Raw genomic sequence first — 18,114 nt, forward strand, 5'->3', positions numbered from 1 at the left:
TAGCACCATTTTATGAATTTGTCTGCTGTCAAAACCTCCTTCAGGAGTAGGGCTTGATACATGTCCTCAGCAACACCCTTCATGAGATGTGCAACCTTATCTTCCTCCTTCAGTCTAGGAACCACTATTTTACACAGCTCCAAGGCATCTTGAATGTAAGTTTCTCGTGGACGCTGTGCCCTGTACTTTAATTTGTCTTCAGCCTTGCACATCTGTCATTGTGTGTCACCGAAATACTTGCACAGTTCCACCTGGAATACTTCCCAGCTTGTGATCTTCTCCTCATTGTTCTCATACCATTGCTTGGCAGTGCCCTCCAAGTAGAAAAATACATTAGTGAAACACACGGAGTCGTCCCATTTGTTAAATTTGGCTATATGCTTATATATTTGGATCTTGGCCATCGTCACCAGAGAACCCAGAAAGATGTCTCATGTGGTGGCACACAGTTACTGTCATCATAACTTCCTCTTCTTCTTCTGTTTCTGATATACTGTGATCTTTTGAAAATGACTCGAACTTGGGTTTCTCGCCACGTAAACGGCGGATCTGTCGTGGCCTGATGGAAGCCACTCTGTTGCCAATAATGTGCGCTATCACAATTTCCAGTACCCAGCACCTTCACCAGAATAATGTCACATAGAAGAAGGTGTAATTAGATGAACGATGAACACTAACTTCACTTAATGAAGGTTTATTCACCACTGGCACATACAAGAGCTCGGACTGAACTGCCCCTGGCCAGAACACATACGTTATATACACTGTTACAGAACATTCCAGTGGAATGATTCTTGACATTTGTGGATACTTCTAGAATGTACTCAAACCAAATTAGAAATTAAAATTTTACTATTCACGTGAGTTTTGAACTCGTGACCCTCAATGCAACAGTCTAGTATCATAATCACTACAACACGATGACTGTGCTACTTAGCTTCTTCTGTGACAATATTTCACCACATTCGACCAATTGAAGACAGCGCTGGTGTTTTAAACTGGTTGTTCCAACAGGGAAGGAAGATGCCGGAGGCAGATCAAAAGGCTCCTCAGTGCCCTGCCGGCCCATTTGATGGTTCACAGTGAGCAACAACGCTCTGCCACGCAGGGCGAGCTGGAACAGCCTGGCATAAGCTGTTGTCGTCTGACTCACGATTGGTGTTCAGACATGCAAACAAACCAGTTAACAACCAGTTACTGTTTTTTTAAGTAGTTGGGAAGACCTGAAACATAGTTTTAGTCATGCAAATTTAATTTGACTGGATTTTTAAAAATTAAGTATAGTCAGGTTCTAACATGAAATTAGGTATTTTAGATACGATAAAATTACAATTTTCGATAAAATATTTGTGTAATTCTTAGCTGGGAATATCGTGAGAGAATGTTAGTCATAAAAAATTGTATTAATTGAATTTTTAAAATTTAGGTACAATCAGGTACTAACCTGCAATAAGGTATTTTTAGGTGCTATAAAACTAGTGTTTTTGGTCATAAATTAGCGTAATTCGTGTATATACAACTTTTATTGCCTTTATTTTAATGAGAAACAAAATAGGTTTTTACCAAAAATCCGAGGTCTACTCCTTAGTGTATAAGCAAAACAGATAAGAATGGGAACCATTCTAGTGACAATATGAGCCCCCAAGTGGGCGAAATCCACTAATATAAACAACTAGGCAGTGAGTCTCTCAGGCATAATGATGCTGGTCTGCCATTTTGAGAATTTGTGGAAAGTTGCTGAATGACAGTGAAACCACAAGTAGGTGACAGGGTGCTGTGCATCCACACCTAATTGCAGAATGTGGATATTGGAAGCTTACCCACTCTATCCAGAGTATATGTAGCAATATGTGGCGGACCTGATAACAGCATACAATGCAGGTGGAGATAAAATGGTTTCAGGGAAGAACATTCAATGTGCATTGCTGAACATGGGGCTCTGTTGCAGCAGACCCCTACATGTTTATCTGTTGACCTAATGATATCCTTAATTATTATTGCATTCAGCATGGGATCATTGTAATCTGAATCAATAGAAACATGTCACCAGAGTCGTCTTTCTTGTTATGCCAGGGCAATGGTTTTGTCCCGATACACAATCATTCATTGCACCACATTTTCAAGTCGAAGGACTGTGCTATGCTATTGGGAATATTCGCCTAGGCTTCTGTAGGACCTGTGCTAGTAATCAAAGACACTGTCACAGTGGAGAACTACAGTTACTCCACAAAGTATTCATGTAATGCATGATTGTATGTTTAAGGGTGTATTAAGGGTGGAAAACTGGCGGATTTAAATAAAGCAGGGACAAGGATTTCTTTATTGATGAGTGAAAATGACAATACAATAAAGAAATACAGTTTGCTATGTAAATAAACACGGTTAAGCATTCAGAAGTACAGATAGGCAATGTAAGACACAAAACAAGTATTCGTCTACAGTACTGAAAATCACACTTTAAACATAGAATGTTGTTGTTAGTATTTAGTAGGGCCTCCTTTCCTTGTTATAATCACTTGCATTCTTCTTGGCATGTATTTCACCATTATGTTGTTTGCACTTTAATTTTACGCCATTCCTCTTGTAGAATGGTCTGTACATAATTTCTACCGGACATCTGATGATTCCTGATGTCTTCATTGAGTAAATGCCACAAATTCCTGAAAGGATTAATGTCAGGGGGTTGTGGTGGTGTCTGCGCCCAGTGAGGCGTGTTATACAACAACCACAGCTTTGTATCTAGAACGGTATGTTTTGGAAAATTATCTTGTGTGAAAATATAATCCCTACCGAGATCTATATGATTCACACTACAGGATAGATGCGTTTTTAGGATATTTATGTAGACCTTGTGGTCCATAATGCCATCAGTAAAACACAAATCCCCCACACCATTTGCACTCATTCACCCTCACACAAGTGCTGAACCTCCTGAGAATGTTATATTTCTCTTAAAGTTCACAATTATTTTTTCTCCACACCGTTTGCGTTGTTTAGACTTAAACAGCTCAAGTCGACTCTTGTCAGCTCTTGTCAGTAAATAAAACTTTCTTCCAGAAATCAAACCCATCTGATTTATGTTCCCTTGCAAATGGAAGTCGCTTTCTTCTGTCGATTTTACTGACGTACAGTGTTCTATAGGCTGTTCGGCCTCCATACTCAGCTTCATGAAGCACATTTGTGACAGCCCGTGCTGAAACGGACTTTCCTGTACACATATGAAAAGCAGTAGCAAGGTGTGGAGTGCTCAGTTTTGGATTTTTGATGACTTCTCGAAGTAGCTGTCATTTCTCCATCTTGGATAGAAATGCAGGATGACCACGTCGTGATTTGTTTTCGTACTTTCTGCTCTGTTTAAACATGTATATAATACTCTTCACTGTACTGGTAGGTCTACTGACGGTCTCTCCGATTTCTTGAAAATTTTCCTTGTCGAAAGAACTTGACTCAAATTTCTCTCTCTTCCTTTGTAGTTTCACAACGTTTTCGACCCATATTACATAAATATTATTCAATGGATTTCAGACCGGAGAGACAACTATTCACTGTGCTGGGTGGAACACAACTGCATAACAAATGCGACAGGGGAGTGTGTCAGTGCGGCCCAATACCACAGATATTACTTACTAGATGAATACTTGTTTGGCACCCATTGCGGTGTGATTTTACATAGCGTGTATTTGGTTACAAATTAAGCAACATATGAATCATAAAGAGTGTTTTATTTCCAAGTGTAGAAATCAACCAATGTAAGGAAATACTTATTATTCATTTCACAGCTATATTTGTATGACTGTGCGTATTTACTCTGTGCACCATGGTTGAACAAATACTTTGTGGAGTAATCCCTTCATACATGATATCTTTCCCAATGGTGATAGTATCTTCCAGCAGGCTAACTGTTTGTGTCACAAACCCAAATTCATGCTACAGTGATTTGAGGGGCATGGTAGGAAATTAATGTTGATGTCTTGGCTGCGAAATTCGCCTTAGCTGAGCCTAATTGAACACATCTGTGATGCTGTTGGACTTAAGCTCAATGCCCACAGCCTGCTGGCCCAAAAATGGAATTATGTGACCTTTCGTCTTATCAGCATATATCAAAACACATTCAAACTCATTTAGTCAGAGAGCATAAAGGCAAATCTTAATGGGGAATATTATTATAACATTATATCTATATTTGTTACAGATATTGTGGGAAATTGTATATAATAATCATTTTGGCAACTCAAACATTAAGTGAGATTAAGTGTAGTTGTCTTATAACAAGTTAAAATAAGGAAGAAAATTATTATTTATATGTATATTATTCTCTAAAGCTTTTGTGCCATCTGCATTCAGTTGGTAACTAAATCAAGTGCCCTTAATCACAAAAACAATAACTAGTCATTCAGTATGCTTAGTAGGATGTTGCATTAAATGTAAAGTAAGCTTGTAAAAATATTTGACCACTATAACTATTTTCAAGAAGGTCCTGCGTGTTGGTTGAATTTTATTTTGCTAATGTTTTCTTATTGGTAGGGTGGCTGGTTGTTCTTCAGTGCTAACATTTCAGCTATGTCAATGACCTCACCAGCTTATCTTTTTGAGTATTGCTTTAACTAATTCCACCCATTTAAGAGCTGTATCAGTGTTATTTTAAATGTATACATTCAAACTGAATGACTTCAAAATAAAACTAAGGTTGTGTAGGATAACTGCTACGTGATACACTGGTACTCTTGTTTTTCTGTGCACTTATAAACTAAGCTTCTGTACAGTTTCATGACAGAGAATATTAATGTTTTGGCCATAGATTCTTTAGCCTTTTCAGCTCTTGCATCATTTAGAGACTTGTATACCATAGCTATACTAGGTACTTACAAACAAGGCAAATACAGTCCTTTTAGATTATTAGTTACTGGCCTAGATGACTCTCTGCATCTAGTTTGGTTTATCAGTTTGCTAAGTACACAGTGGCTCAGACAATGTACTCTTACGAGGAACTAGTAGGCTACAAATCTTTGTCCATTCATGTTATATGTTTTCTTCCCTCATGTGGTAATTTACACAATAGCTCATTATACTGCGGGACACATCAGTTAAACTAATACTTTTTCATTCCTGCTATTTATATTTGTTTTTCTGTTTCTTAGTAACATTGAGCATAATTTCTCAGTAGAATATGAAAAGTCAGCCAGGAGGAGTAGTTGCAGACCATTTTTAAATTATTTTCATTATCTCTTAGAATCTATTAATTCACCGAGGAATCAATCATTGAATCTTGCTGCATAATTCCTTCATTTGTTACAAGATTAATGTTAAGGTCTGAATAGTGATTTCCATGTTTTGTTCTTGTACTATTATTTATGAATTTTTCAGTGCCTGCAAATTATGTATGTTAATGACAAAACTTAATCATTGCTAGATGCGCGTGTTTAGAATCTACACTATAGTTACATGGTGTACATCTCTGTGTGAAAGTATGTACATGAATTGAATTTCACATAAATATAAATTGCAGTAATGGTTTGACCAAAAAAGAGATGGGAAGATGGAGAACAGAAGGGGAAAATTGCTGCCCTTTACGCTGAATTATATAAGACTACAAAATATGTAGCCAGGTTAAGAATGTGGAAAGTGACAACAGATAATAGAAAGAACAGGTGTAGAACTTCATCTGCCTGCTTTGTAAGGAACGTGAAAAATAAGTTTGATGTGTTATTTCAGTTAGAAACAGATGCGCCTCAAGTAGATTTAGAAGTAGGTGGTCCATGGCTAACTCAACAAACTTTCAGCAAGAAATTGAAAAGTAATAAGCTAAGGAAGTGAGTAAAGAGAGAGAAATTTTTGTTGTCTGATAGTTATTGTGCTAGATGTAGACCAACTTTTGCACAATGATGAAGGATCAGAATACTAGATCACAGTTTTGTTATACGGACAATTTATCTACCAACTGAGCTGGCCAAGCATGACTCATGGCCCACCTTCACAGGTCTAATTCCATCAGTGCCTCATCTTGTTCCTTCCAAACTTCACAGAAGTTGTGCAGGGGTTGTGTGGCGTGGACTAGGCGTTTTTTTTTTTAGGTTAGATGGCCTCGGGCGAGTACAGAAAGGGCAACAGCCTCAAAGGGTGCGGGGCAAAGTCAGGACATGCGGGGACCAAGCAGCAATCGGTATTGTAATTGTAAACTGTCGAAGCTGTATTGGTAAAGTACCGGAACTTAAAGCGCTGATAGAAAGCACCGAAGCTGAAATCATTATATGTACGGAAAGCTGGCTGAAGCAAGAAAGAAATTCTGCCAAAATTTTCACAAAGGCACAGACGGTGTTTAGAAAGGATAGATTTCATGCAACCGGTGGTGGCATGTTTGTCGCTGTTAGTAGTAGTTTATCCTGTAGTGAAGTAGAAGTGGATAGTTCCTGTGAATTATTATGGGTGGAGGTTCCACTCAACAACCGAGCTAGGTTAATAATTGGCTCCTTTTACTGACCTCCCGACTCAGCCGCGTTAGTGGCAGAACAACTGAGAGAAAATTTGGAATACATTTCACATAAATTTTCTCAGCATGTTATAGTCGTAGGTGGAGATTTCAATTTACCAGATATAGACTGGGACACTCAGATGTTTAGGTCGGGTGGTAGGGACAGAGCATCGAGTGACATTATACTGAGTGCACTATCCGAAAATTACCTCGAGCAATTAAACAGAGCACCAATTCATGGAGATAACATCTTGGACCTACTGATAACAAACAGACCCGAACTTTTCTATACTGTATGTGCAGAACAGGGAATCAGTGATCATAAGGCCGTTGCAGCATCCCTGAATATGGAAGTTAATAGGAATATAAAAAAAGGGAGGAAGGTTTATCTGTTTAGCAAGAGTAATAGAAGGCAGATTTCAGACTACCTAACAGATCAAAACGAAAACTTCTGTTCCGACACTGACAATGTTGAGTGTTTATGGAAAAAGATTAAGGCAATCGTAAAATGTGTTTTAGACAGGTACGTGCTGAGTAAAACTGTGAGGGACAGGAAAAACCCACCGTGGTTCAACAACAAAGTTAGGAAACTACTGCGAAAGCAAAGAGAGCTTCACTGCAAGTTTAAAAGCAGCCAAAACCTCTCAGACAGACAGAAGCTAAACGATGTCAAAGTTAGCATAAGGACGGCTATGTGTGAAGCGTTCAGTGAATTCGAAAGTAAAAGTCTATGTACCGACTTGACAGAAAATCCTAGGAAGTTCTGGTCTTATGTTAAATCAGTAAGTGGCTCAAAACAGCATATCCAGACACTCCGGTATGATGATGGCATTGAAACAGAGGATGACACACGTAAAGCTGAAATACTAAACACCTTTTTCCAAAGCTGTTTCACAGAGGAAGACCGCACTGCAGTTCCTTCTCTAAATCATCGCTCAATCGAAAAAATGGCTGACATCGAAATAAGTGTCCAAGGAATAGAAAAGATCACTCAACAGAGGAATGTCCACTGGACCCGAAGGGATACCAATTCAGTTCTGCACAGAGTACGCGAAAGAACTTGCCTCCCTTCTAACAGCCATGTACCGCAAGTCTCTAGAGGAACGGAAGGTTCCAAATGATTGGAAAAGAGCACAGGCAGTCCCAGTCTTCAAGAAGGGTTGTTGAACAGATGCGCAAAGCTATAGACCTATATCTCTGACGTCGATCTGTTGTAGAATGTTAGATCATGTTTTTTGCTCGCGTATCACGTTTCTGGAAACCCAGAATCTACTCTGTAAGAATCAACGTGGATTCCGGAAACAGCGATCGTGTGAGACCCAGCTAGCTTTATTTGTTCATGAGACCCAGAAAATATTAGATACAGGCTCCCAGGTAGATGCCATTTTCCTTGACTTCTGGAAGGCGTTCACAGGTCCTCACTGTCGCCTGATAAACAAAGTAAGGACCTACGGAATATCAGACCAGCTGTGTGGCTGGATTGAAGAGTTTTTAGCAAACAGAACACAGCATGTTGTTCTCAATGGAGAGATGTCTACAGACATTAAAGTAACCTCTGGCGTGCCACAGGGGAGTGTTATTGCTTTTCACAATATGTATAAATGACCTAATAGATAGTGTCGGAAGTTCCATGCGGCTTTTCGCAGATGATGTTGTAGTATATCGAGAAGTTGCAGCGCGGCTTTTCGCAGATGATGTTGTAGTATATGGAGAAGTTGCAGCATTAGAAAATTGTAGCGAAATGCAGGAAGATCTGCAGCGGATATGCACTTGGTGCGGGTAGTGGCAACTGACCCTTAAAATAGACAAATGTAATGTATTGCGAATACATTGAAAGAAGGATCCTTTATTGTATGATTATACAATAGCAGAACAAACACTGGTAGCAGTTACTTCTGTAAAATATCTGGGAGTATGCGTGCGGAACGATTTGAAGTGGAATGATCATATAAAATTAATTGTTGGTAAGACAAGTACCAGGTTGAGATTCATTGGAAGAGTCCTTAGAAAATGTAGTCCATCAACAAAGGAGGTGGCTTACAAAACACTCGTTCGACCTATACTTGAGTATTGCTCATCAGTGTGGGATCCGTACCAGATTGGGTTGACGGAGGAGATAGAGAAGATCCAAAGAAGAGCGGCGCGTTTCGTCACAGGGTTATTTGGTAACCGTGATAGCGTTACGGAGTTTAGCAAACTCAAGTGGCAGAGGGTGCGTTTCTGGATGAGGTATCGAATATATTGCTTCCCCCTACTTATACCTCCCAAGGAGATCACTAATGTAAAATTAGATAGATTCGAGCGCACACGGAGGCTTTCCAACTGTCGTTCTTCCCGTGAACCATAGGAGACTGGAACAGAAAAGGGAGGTAATGACAGTGGCACGTAAAGTGCCCTCCACCACACACCATTGGGTGGCTTGAGGAGTATAAATGTAAATGTAGATGTAGAAGTTTTCTTGCATACTTTGTGGCATTAGCACTCTTGGAAGAAAGTATACTGTGGAGACAGTGAGGGTGGGTTGTGAGTCGTACTTACCTGTACAAGATTCATATGATGCAGTAATTGAAACCTCACGCTCTGCAGCAGTGTTCTGAATTTGCACTTTGGTTTCTGGCACAGACTGAAGATCATGACATGTGGCTGGGCAATATTCTGTAGAATGCCAAGGTACATTTTTCATTACAGGGATCAGTGAGTACACAGAACTGCCGAATTTGGGGTGCTGTTAAGGGGACACTGTACATCAAATTCAGTGAAATTTAATGATCTGTTTTCTATTCCGTGATTCACTTTGGGCTTTCTGAACGTTTTGATGTACCATTCATTAAAAACATACCATTTTAAAGTATTTGAATAGTATTTTGAAAGTTGACATGTGACTTACAATTTTCACCACTTTGCATACGCTGCCACAATTGAACAGTCATATCTTGGGAACTGCACAATCTAGAAGCCTGTGAATTGGCTTGTTTTGTGTCTCCTATTACATTGGCATTAAGAATAAACAAACCAGTCCTTTGTTTCTGGCACAAGTTTTTGACTGAAAGTAGTGTGATTGTGTGATAGCCAGCAATATCCGTAGTACACTTGCTTATATTGAGCTTTCATATGTAAATAAAATGACTGTGTAAAAGTGTGTTTAAGAAATGCAAATTTGCGGGTAACAGATATGTGAGATCTGAAGTATTAGAAAACACATGTGCTAACAGTGAAGAAAAAGTTTTTGAATTGATCACACCTCCTAATGCACCCAAAAGAAAAGTAACATTAGAAATGCTTGGCAGTGGTAAAAGTGATTGTTTTATGGACAACATCATTATTGAATTGCAAATTCTTGCACAAGTTCTTTCTCATAACTTGTTTTCTTTGATTTCTTGTTTTCTTTCATGGCGGAGATAAACTTTATGAAGATATTGGAGCCAGGGTGGATATGGTGTGTGTAAATTAATTATTAAATGTCAAAAGTGCAAAGCTGAAAAAGCATTTCATATTTCATCAAAGCTTCCAGGCAATGGATTGTGTGAGACTAATGTGAGACTGTTCTAGGGCCTTAGATGTGTTGCCTAAGGTGCAAAGGCTAGTAATGTTCTCTGCCCTTTGTTTAATTTGCTGAAACCTCCTCCTAGATATAGTAAATATGTAAAGTTGCCAGGGCCTGTGTAAATTTTGTGGTTGAAGAGTCAATTGTTGCTACTACATCAAAAGCTGTGGAACAGAATGAAGGTGACTCAGACATCAACATTGCTTTAGATGGATCCTGACAGAAGCATGGGTTTAGTTCTAAAAATGGTATTACAACTATAATCAGTATTGACACTGGCAAAGTTTTGGATTTTGAAGTTCTCAGTAAGAACTTCAAAGGATGTACAGTGAACTATAAAAAATAGAATCCTTCATATATAGCAATGTATAAAACAATTATGATGGCAGAAATGGAGGAATGGAGATACGAGGAGCAGTCAACATTTTCCAACATTTGCAGAAGTAGAGAGGTGTTTTATATGTGAGTTACTTAGTTCATTGAGACAGCAAGACATTCATTACAGTACAGAACAGTAAGCTGTATGATGCTGCTCTACAAAAACATGAATGTGCTGCACATATCAGGAAAAGAATGGAAACATGCCTGTGTCACCTAGAAACCCAACTGGGTGACACAAAACTGTACGATTGGAAGACAGTAAAATGTGGTAGAAAACTAATGGAAAAGGTAATTGATGACTTACAGGAATATTATGGGAAGGCCATTAGAGAACACTGTGATAATTTAGAGAACATGAAAAGAGCTGTGTGAAGCACGGTCTTTCATTGTATATTAACTGATGAAAAGCCATGTCATGTTGTGTCCACCTCCACCAAACACTGGGTATAAACAAAGGCCTCTTCCTTTGCATGTAATGGAGGCAGTTAAACCTATTTTCAAATATTTGACAAATCCAGAGCTACGAAAGAAATGTTTGTATGTGAAGACCCAGAACGTGAATGAGTCCTTCAATAATGTGTGATGCTGTGTGCCTAAAAAGGTTGTTGTTGGCCTCATGACTCTAAAAGTTAGCAGTGTCTGACACTCTAATAACTTTTAACAGTGGGAACTGGGAAAGATGGGAACTATGTAAGACTGAAGGTTCTGGAGAAGTTAGGGATGAGGTTTGGACAGAACATAGCTAAAGGACCAAGGGAACTGGATGAGCTTTGTGTATGTGAAGCCGTGTGTGCTTCTTAGCAAATGACGAAAGAAGCAAGAAAGAAAAGAAGGCAAAACCGGGCAATTGTGACACTGAAGAGGCCTCAGAAAATGAGCCAGGACAATTCTAGTGCTTAAAAGCCTTAGAAATGTAAGTCTATATGAGAATTTGTAACAAAAATAACTTTAAACCTCACTATCTCAGAACTGCATTTTTTGCCATAAATGACCATTTTCTGGAGAAGTACTGATTGTAGAGACATGAGATTTCCAAAGTATGTGAAGTATGAGATTCAACACAAAAATTATACCTTGGTGTTTAATTCTTATATTCATTTATTTACAGAATTCTGCCAAAAAGTTGCATGTTTGAGAGAAAAATCCTAACACATGTCACCATATGATTTTTGCAATAAGTCTAGTTCTGTTCATTTACAAAAGTGCTTTCAGTAATTATGGAAAGCTGGCATCTGAAAAAAATTCTAAGATAATGGATCACAATGTTTGATAATATAAAATTGTCTGCATAGGTAATCAATGTCCCCTTAAATTGTTGTGCACAGAGAGGCATTGCACTCACCATGTGAAACAGTGTAGTGTTGATTCACAAGCACCTTTATTCTCAATGTCTTCTTTGAAGAGAACTTACACAGAGAGTCTGTCAAATGTACTGTGACATCTGCACATTATTGAGACAATCTTGTACAGCATGTGATTCCTGCAGTGCAGCTGTGTGGAAACCACTGCTTTCATCCAAGAAGGGGCAACATCTTGTATCGCTTGTCCAATGAAAGATCTGCTTAATACAACCTACCACGAACATATTATCTCGAGAGTTTCCGGATGCGTAGTGTACAAGATCGCCTGACCAGAATCCATGTGACTTTTGGCTCTGGAGATATCTAAAAGAATGTGTTTACCAGGGACTCCTTTAGTCTCCATCTGATCTGAAGGCCAGTATACAGGGACACAGTGCTCAGATTCCATTGGAACAGAAACTGTTGCTCACATCATTTTATGGATGCAGCATCTTGTCAACATTTTCAGTACTCATATTGAACAAATTTTGTAAACAGTTGTTAATAATAAACCCAACATTATGCTTTTTCACTTGTTTTATCTTCTTTACCTATTTCCTGTTCATAATCCGTATGAATGGAAACATTTCTATGTGTCTTTCTTGTATTCACAGCACTGAATCTGCAGCTGGTGGCCAAAATTATAAGTATTTTTTTCAGCATAAATCAATGCCACATTAACAAATTAGAATATATACTTAGTTTTAACTGCCATTTGATAATTGCAGCCCCCACATGAGACTTTTGTGAGTAGCTGTACTTTAATTATAACCACCCGCTAGGACTGATCTATGTTAAACCAAATTCGCCCCATACCGATCTGTTGGTTATTGTACTGTGGAATAAATATCCTGAATGAAATCGTCCATAAGCAATGAGGTCATTTGCATCACTTTGTAAAACATGAGCTAGAGATACCAGTTGTTGAGCAAGTAAGTACCAACCCAAACCAAGGGTTGGAGCCAACTTACACCCAGGCTGTAGAATAATTTCAGATGTTGTGAGGTGAAGGAGGGAATGCACTCCTGCATGTATTTTTAATACAGTGTTTTATGAAATTTTAAATGAGCACAGCTACCACTTAGCTGCAATTACAGATGGGCCTCTGTTGGTTCCTCTGTGGTTTTTCCTGATCTCGTCATCAATATCTGCATGTTTAAGTAATTAACTGTGTATGATGCACATGATTTTGAAGGCACTGGTACAGATACGTATTTGGACTGCTAATTGCCGTTTGTACTCTGACTGCAACTGCACTTCAACCTCCACCTAACCTGTTCCTAATAGATAAAGTACCCAGGATCGCCCCCCCCCCCCCTCCCACCCATCCCCCCCACCCCTCCACCTACAAAGAATGGAGAAATATGTCTCATTCTGCTGGGTACCCGGGAATTTAATGCAAGGAGGACGTGACAACCAAGTAGGCGAGTACCTTAAATCGTGTGGATCAATATGCTATCTCCTTATATGCTACATTTTAGCTCTTGAGCTATAAGGTCATGACTCAGTGTATAGAAAAGTGGCTACAGGTGATGGGCAATAAGTTGCTGTTGCTAAATCAACTACTCTGCTGTGGTATACCTCCTCCTAGCCATACAAATGAGGTGGTGCTCTTCTCACTCATCCATAATAGCATGCAGAACATAATTCCTCCAAATTTTTTATGTGAAAACTCTTGGTGCATCATGTATCTATGTCGGTGCATGAGAAATGGTGTGCTGTAATTGAGTTTTGAATTCCAAGAGTTCTTCCACACATGGAGCAACTTCTCCTTCAGCATGACAATGCTACACCACATGTGAGCACCATGATAGTCAGACTTCTTGGATTCACTGTCATCAGTCATCCTCCATAAAGTCCCACTTTGGTCCCATCCGATTTTAGTCTGCTTGCAAAACTTAAAGAACATGTTTGAGGCCTTCACTTTGAAGGCGATGGAGTGATGCAAGCAGAAGTGAGGTTGTGGCTCTGTCAAAGTCAACAGTAATTGTATCAACAAACTTCTCTCTCATTCAGAGAAATGCGTTCATCATCATAGTGACTATGTTGAGAAATAAATATGTAGACGTAAAGAATAAAGATGTAGAATGTTAATAAAGTTCGTTTTATTTAAAAAGGTTTAAGAGTATTCACAGAAAAAAATCAGAGACATAACTTTTCAGCATGGCCCCCTACAAGTAAGACACAGTTGTATGGCACAGTGAGAAGACTATCCAATGTGTGGTGTTTGTGGCATATGCTGATCAGCCAGAACATTATGACCACTGACCTGCTATCAATAGAAACCCATCCAGACAATAACAGCATCACATGGTGAGGAATGACTGCTAGTCAGACACACACATGGTGCATGTAGTATCAGTGAGCGTACTGTCCATGTGTAGAATGGGGGAGGTGCATGATCTGTCAGAATTTGACCAAGTGTAGATTGTGATGGCATAGAGGCAGTGAACTGGTGGAACTAACATCAGACTTTAATGCTGGGCAGAGTACAAAGGTGTCTGAACACTCAGTTCTTTGAACACTCCTAACGACAGGCCTCCGTAGCCGATGACACATGCATGTGCCAATATTAACACTATGACGTGGACAACTAAGACAGAAATGGACCTGTGACCGTTGGCACTGGACGCTGATGTAGTGGCAGAGCGTTGCATGGTATGACGAGTCCTGATACTTTCTTCATCATGCCAGTGGAAGGACATGAATCTGTCACTCCTAAGGGGAACAGCTCCTTGACACCTGTACTGTGAGACAGAGACAAGGTGGCAGCGGCTCCATTCTGCTCTGGGGAACATTCATGTGGGCACCTATATGTCCAGTAGGGCTGGTGCAAGGCACCATGATGTTGATGTCTAGGGAGTATCATACACTGCAGACCTCGTACACCTTTTCATGATGATCGTGTTTCCCAATTTAAGTGGCATTTTTCAGTGAGATAATGCTCCTTGTGAGAAGGCCTGGAGTGTGATGGAGTGATTTGAGGAACACAGTGACGAGTTACAATTGATGTGCAGGGCTCCCAACTGTCCAGATCTGAACCAGATAAACACATCTAGGATGTGATTGAACATGACATCAGAGCTCACTGTTCCCCTCCCCGGAATTTATGGGAATTAGGTGAGTTGGGTGTGCAGATGTAGGGCCAGCTCCCTCCTGTGACCTACCAAGGTCGCCGCTATTATTTGTGCCAAAAGTGGACATACCGTCTATTAGGTAGGTAGTCTTAATGTTCTGGCTGAGCAGTGTTCAGGTCAAGTCACATTCATTGTGACTACATTTTGCATTCTGACAATATTTTGTATTCTGACAAGAGAACAGAAGCTTAGTTACCCAGTGTGCCCTCTATGGCTGATAATGAGATGAATGAGGTACAATTTGTAAGATTCTGTGCAATGTCTGACTTGCTTCCTAAAATATTTGAGGGTTTTTAATGTGTGTTTCTTCAACTTTGTCCTGTGTAATTCATAACAAAGTGCTTCATAGTGAACAGTGAGATGTCAGTGTCCAGTGGGTACAATATTTCAACAAATGACCACTTTGCCATCATCAGGTGTGCTGATGAATTGAAGGCCTTCAGAGTTAGCACCAGGCTTATATCTCCTCCTCTCCCTCCTGACTGGCATTCTGTATGAGGCCCACATCCAAGTGTGGGTGTGCCTCGAGCATCTCGTCCTCACACTCCTCCCAGAGCCAGGCCGTACCATCCAAGATTCACACACAGGGACACATGCTGGTGGCATCTCTACTGCTGCTGCTGCTGCTTTGCCTGCTCCTGAATTCAGTTTGTTATGGGAGATCTCTTTCCTCTTCTCAATCAGACTCTGTACAGGTTCCTTGGCCTTACTAAAGATGGTATCACTATCATGATTGATCAGTGACTCCCTTACTTGAATATCAATATATACTGTAATTAGACAACACCAGAAGTTAGTTGGTGTCAGAACCATAGTATGTGAGCTACAGCGTGTACCATATGATGATGAACAGTGACCTAAATTTATATTCACACAGCTGCCACTACGAGGCACAGAGGAGTGGTATGCTCAAAACATAGGTACATGTGACTTTCATGTTCCCTGACAATGGTAGTCTGAACAAAAAACTTCTGAGGATGGTATTGCAGAAAAAAAGATAAACATAGTGACAAATTAGAGAGCTCTGCATCCTGCACTAACTTCAAAACAAGTGGAAACATAAAAGGAAACCTCAGGAGGATTTGTCTATTTGCAATTAATCAATTTTGTGGTGCAGTAGTGGAGAAGATTGGACAAATTATTTGGAAATATAAAGTGGAAACTGTCTTCCACCTCTCATTAAAATACAGGCACCGCTTGTTAGCGTAAAGGACGACCTCTAACTACAGAAATCTATTGTTTATCAAACCCCCCTTTCAATGTGGCGTAACTTATATAAGCCAAATGGTCCATACTGTCATAGATCATTGTCAAGAAAACCAATGACACACCAGACTACAGCAGCCTATAAATTTGACAGTCTCGGAACATTGCCTATCAGAATTACATGAAATGTGTTATGACTGTACTAACGTTCTGAAACAGATGTCTTCAGGGACTGTGTAATTAGAAATCAATTGAGATTTGAGAAAGTGAGCCACTGATCAGTCGTGATCCTTAATAAGACCTGGAAACCGACATTGAGTTTGATTAAGAAGACTAAGGAGATTTCCTATGATGAAATGATTTCGGAGCTGGGCAGGGCAACAGCAGGGATGCCACCAGCGTGCGTCTCTGTGTGCAGATCTTAGACAGAACGACTTGGTGGCAGGAAGAGTGTGAAAGAAATACTGGATGCGTGCCCTCACTTGGGTGTGGACCTCGCACAAAACACCAGATAGGAGGGAGGAGGAGGAGGCATAGGTGTTACAAGGCCAGCACCAGCTCCTCGGCATCCAGTTCATCAGTATGCTTTGCTGAAATGCGGTGTTCATTGGACACTGATGCTTGTCTGTTCATCCATGAACTATTTTGTCCATTTTTAATTTGTCATTACAGGGATGGCTTATCCTTTTTTTGTTATTAATTAGGCAGTTTCACACCTCTCTGTCAGTGTTGCATACTTCTTGTGTACTCCTTTTTTAGTATTTTAGACATTTAAACCACATTTATATTCAATTATTTTGCTAAGGTTGCTGATAGTCCCGTTATTGAGTGCCTGTACCTACAGTTTTGGACAAATTTACCATAGAATTTATAGGGATTCATCCCACAGTAGGTGGATTGTGTGGGCAACATGTTGTGCCTGACTCAGCTAATGCATGCATGTATTTTTCATTATAACATGGGTGTTGAAGTTCTTTTGCTTTTTCTTGTGATGTTCTTGAATGTGGGCTTATGTTTGCAAGCTTAACATGTATCTGATCTGTTCATATACTTACCTATGCAGGAATCGGTGACACCTAAAACACTGCCGCGGAAAACCTTAAGGCCTCGCAGAGTTAGATTTGACCTGCCTGTGAAGGAGAAAGAGGTTTCACCATCTCAGGAGACATTGAAGGAGTCTTGCTCTCATCAGAAGAAAGTGAAATCCTCCCCATCTTCTCCAACAGTTGAAGGGCCATCTGTGGCAAACAGGACAAGAAAAAGAAAGGTACATTTTTTGGATTAATAATGTAATGAATAGAAGGCTTATACATATTTACTGTTGTTTGCTCATCCTGAATGTAGAAAAACAAATGCTTTCACTCAAGTGCACCCTCCCACTAACTGACTTGATGCTCTCACCTTGTTTTTCTGTTGTCAATCTTATTGGTGTACATTATGTTTTTAGCCATTTCACTTTTACTCTTATGGACTGTAACTTGCTGTCCTGCCCCTTATACCTCTGTTTCATAAATATCTTGGAATTTATGCTTTATTCATCATCCTGTTGTTGATGACTATGATAAACTGTTATTAAAAGATATACACAATAATGTGGAGTTTGGTTTTTATTTCTCTTCACATTTATTAACACACAGTGTAATTCAGTGATCAGCTTTGTAAATTATATTTTTGCATACTCATTAAGTTAAACGAACTCATTCTTTTCACATACAGCAATAAGGAACAAAATATCTGTGCATGTTGGAGACTCAATAAGAACCTTACCGGACTGTCACATAGTAATTGTACATTTTGAACATTTTTTAAGACAACAATGACAAGGTGAATATATTTTACAAGATACATGTTAACTTTGCTGCCTTGAGTTTTTCAGTGTGTAAAATTCAATGCAGCAAAGTTAACTTGCAGTTTATAAAATACACACATAGCTACCAAATACTGACTGACTGATTTAGTGATTATATTAATGAACACCAGCCGCAGACTGACTGAGGCTTTGCATGGTACGCCTACTTATAGACATGCATATTATAG

The 18,114-nt window shown here is 39.5% G+C and overlaps 1 protein-coding gene across 19 annotated transcripts in view; it reads left to right on the plus strand.

Annotated features, from left to right (window-relative positions):
- The window catches only part of LOC126299135 (uncharacterized), a 450,753-nt gene that overhangs the window by 36,892 nt on the left and 395,747 nt on the right, over positions 1 to 18,114 (plus strand). For all 19 annotated transcript variants that reach the window (XM_049990880.1, XM_049990898.1, XM_049990882.1 and 16 more), the window contains exon 2: positions 17,141 to 17,344. In XM_049990880.1, coding sequence (XP_049846837.1) covers positions 17,141 to 17,344 — 204 coding nt within the window. The remainder of the gene's footprint in view (positions 1 to 17,140; positions 17,345 to 18,114) is intronic.

This window comes from Schistocerca gregaria, chromosome X (assembly GCF_023897955.1).
Source record: "Schistocerca gregaria isolate iqSchGreg1 chromosome X, iqSchGreg1.2, whole genome shotgun sequence".
Lineage (NCBI taxonomy): Eukaryota > Metazoa > Arthropoda > Insecta > Orthoptera > Acrididae > Schistocerca > Schistocerca gregaria.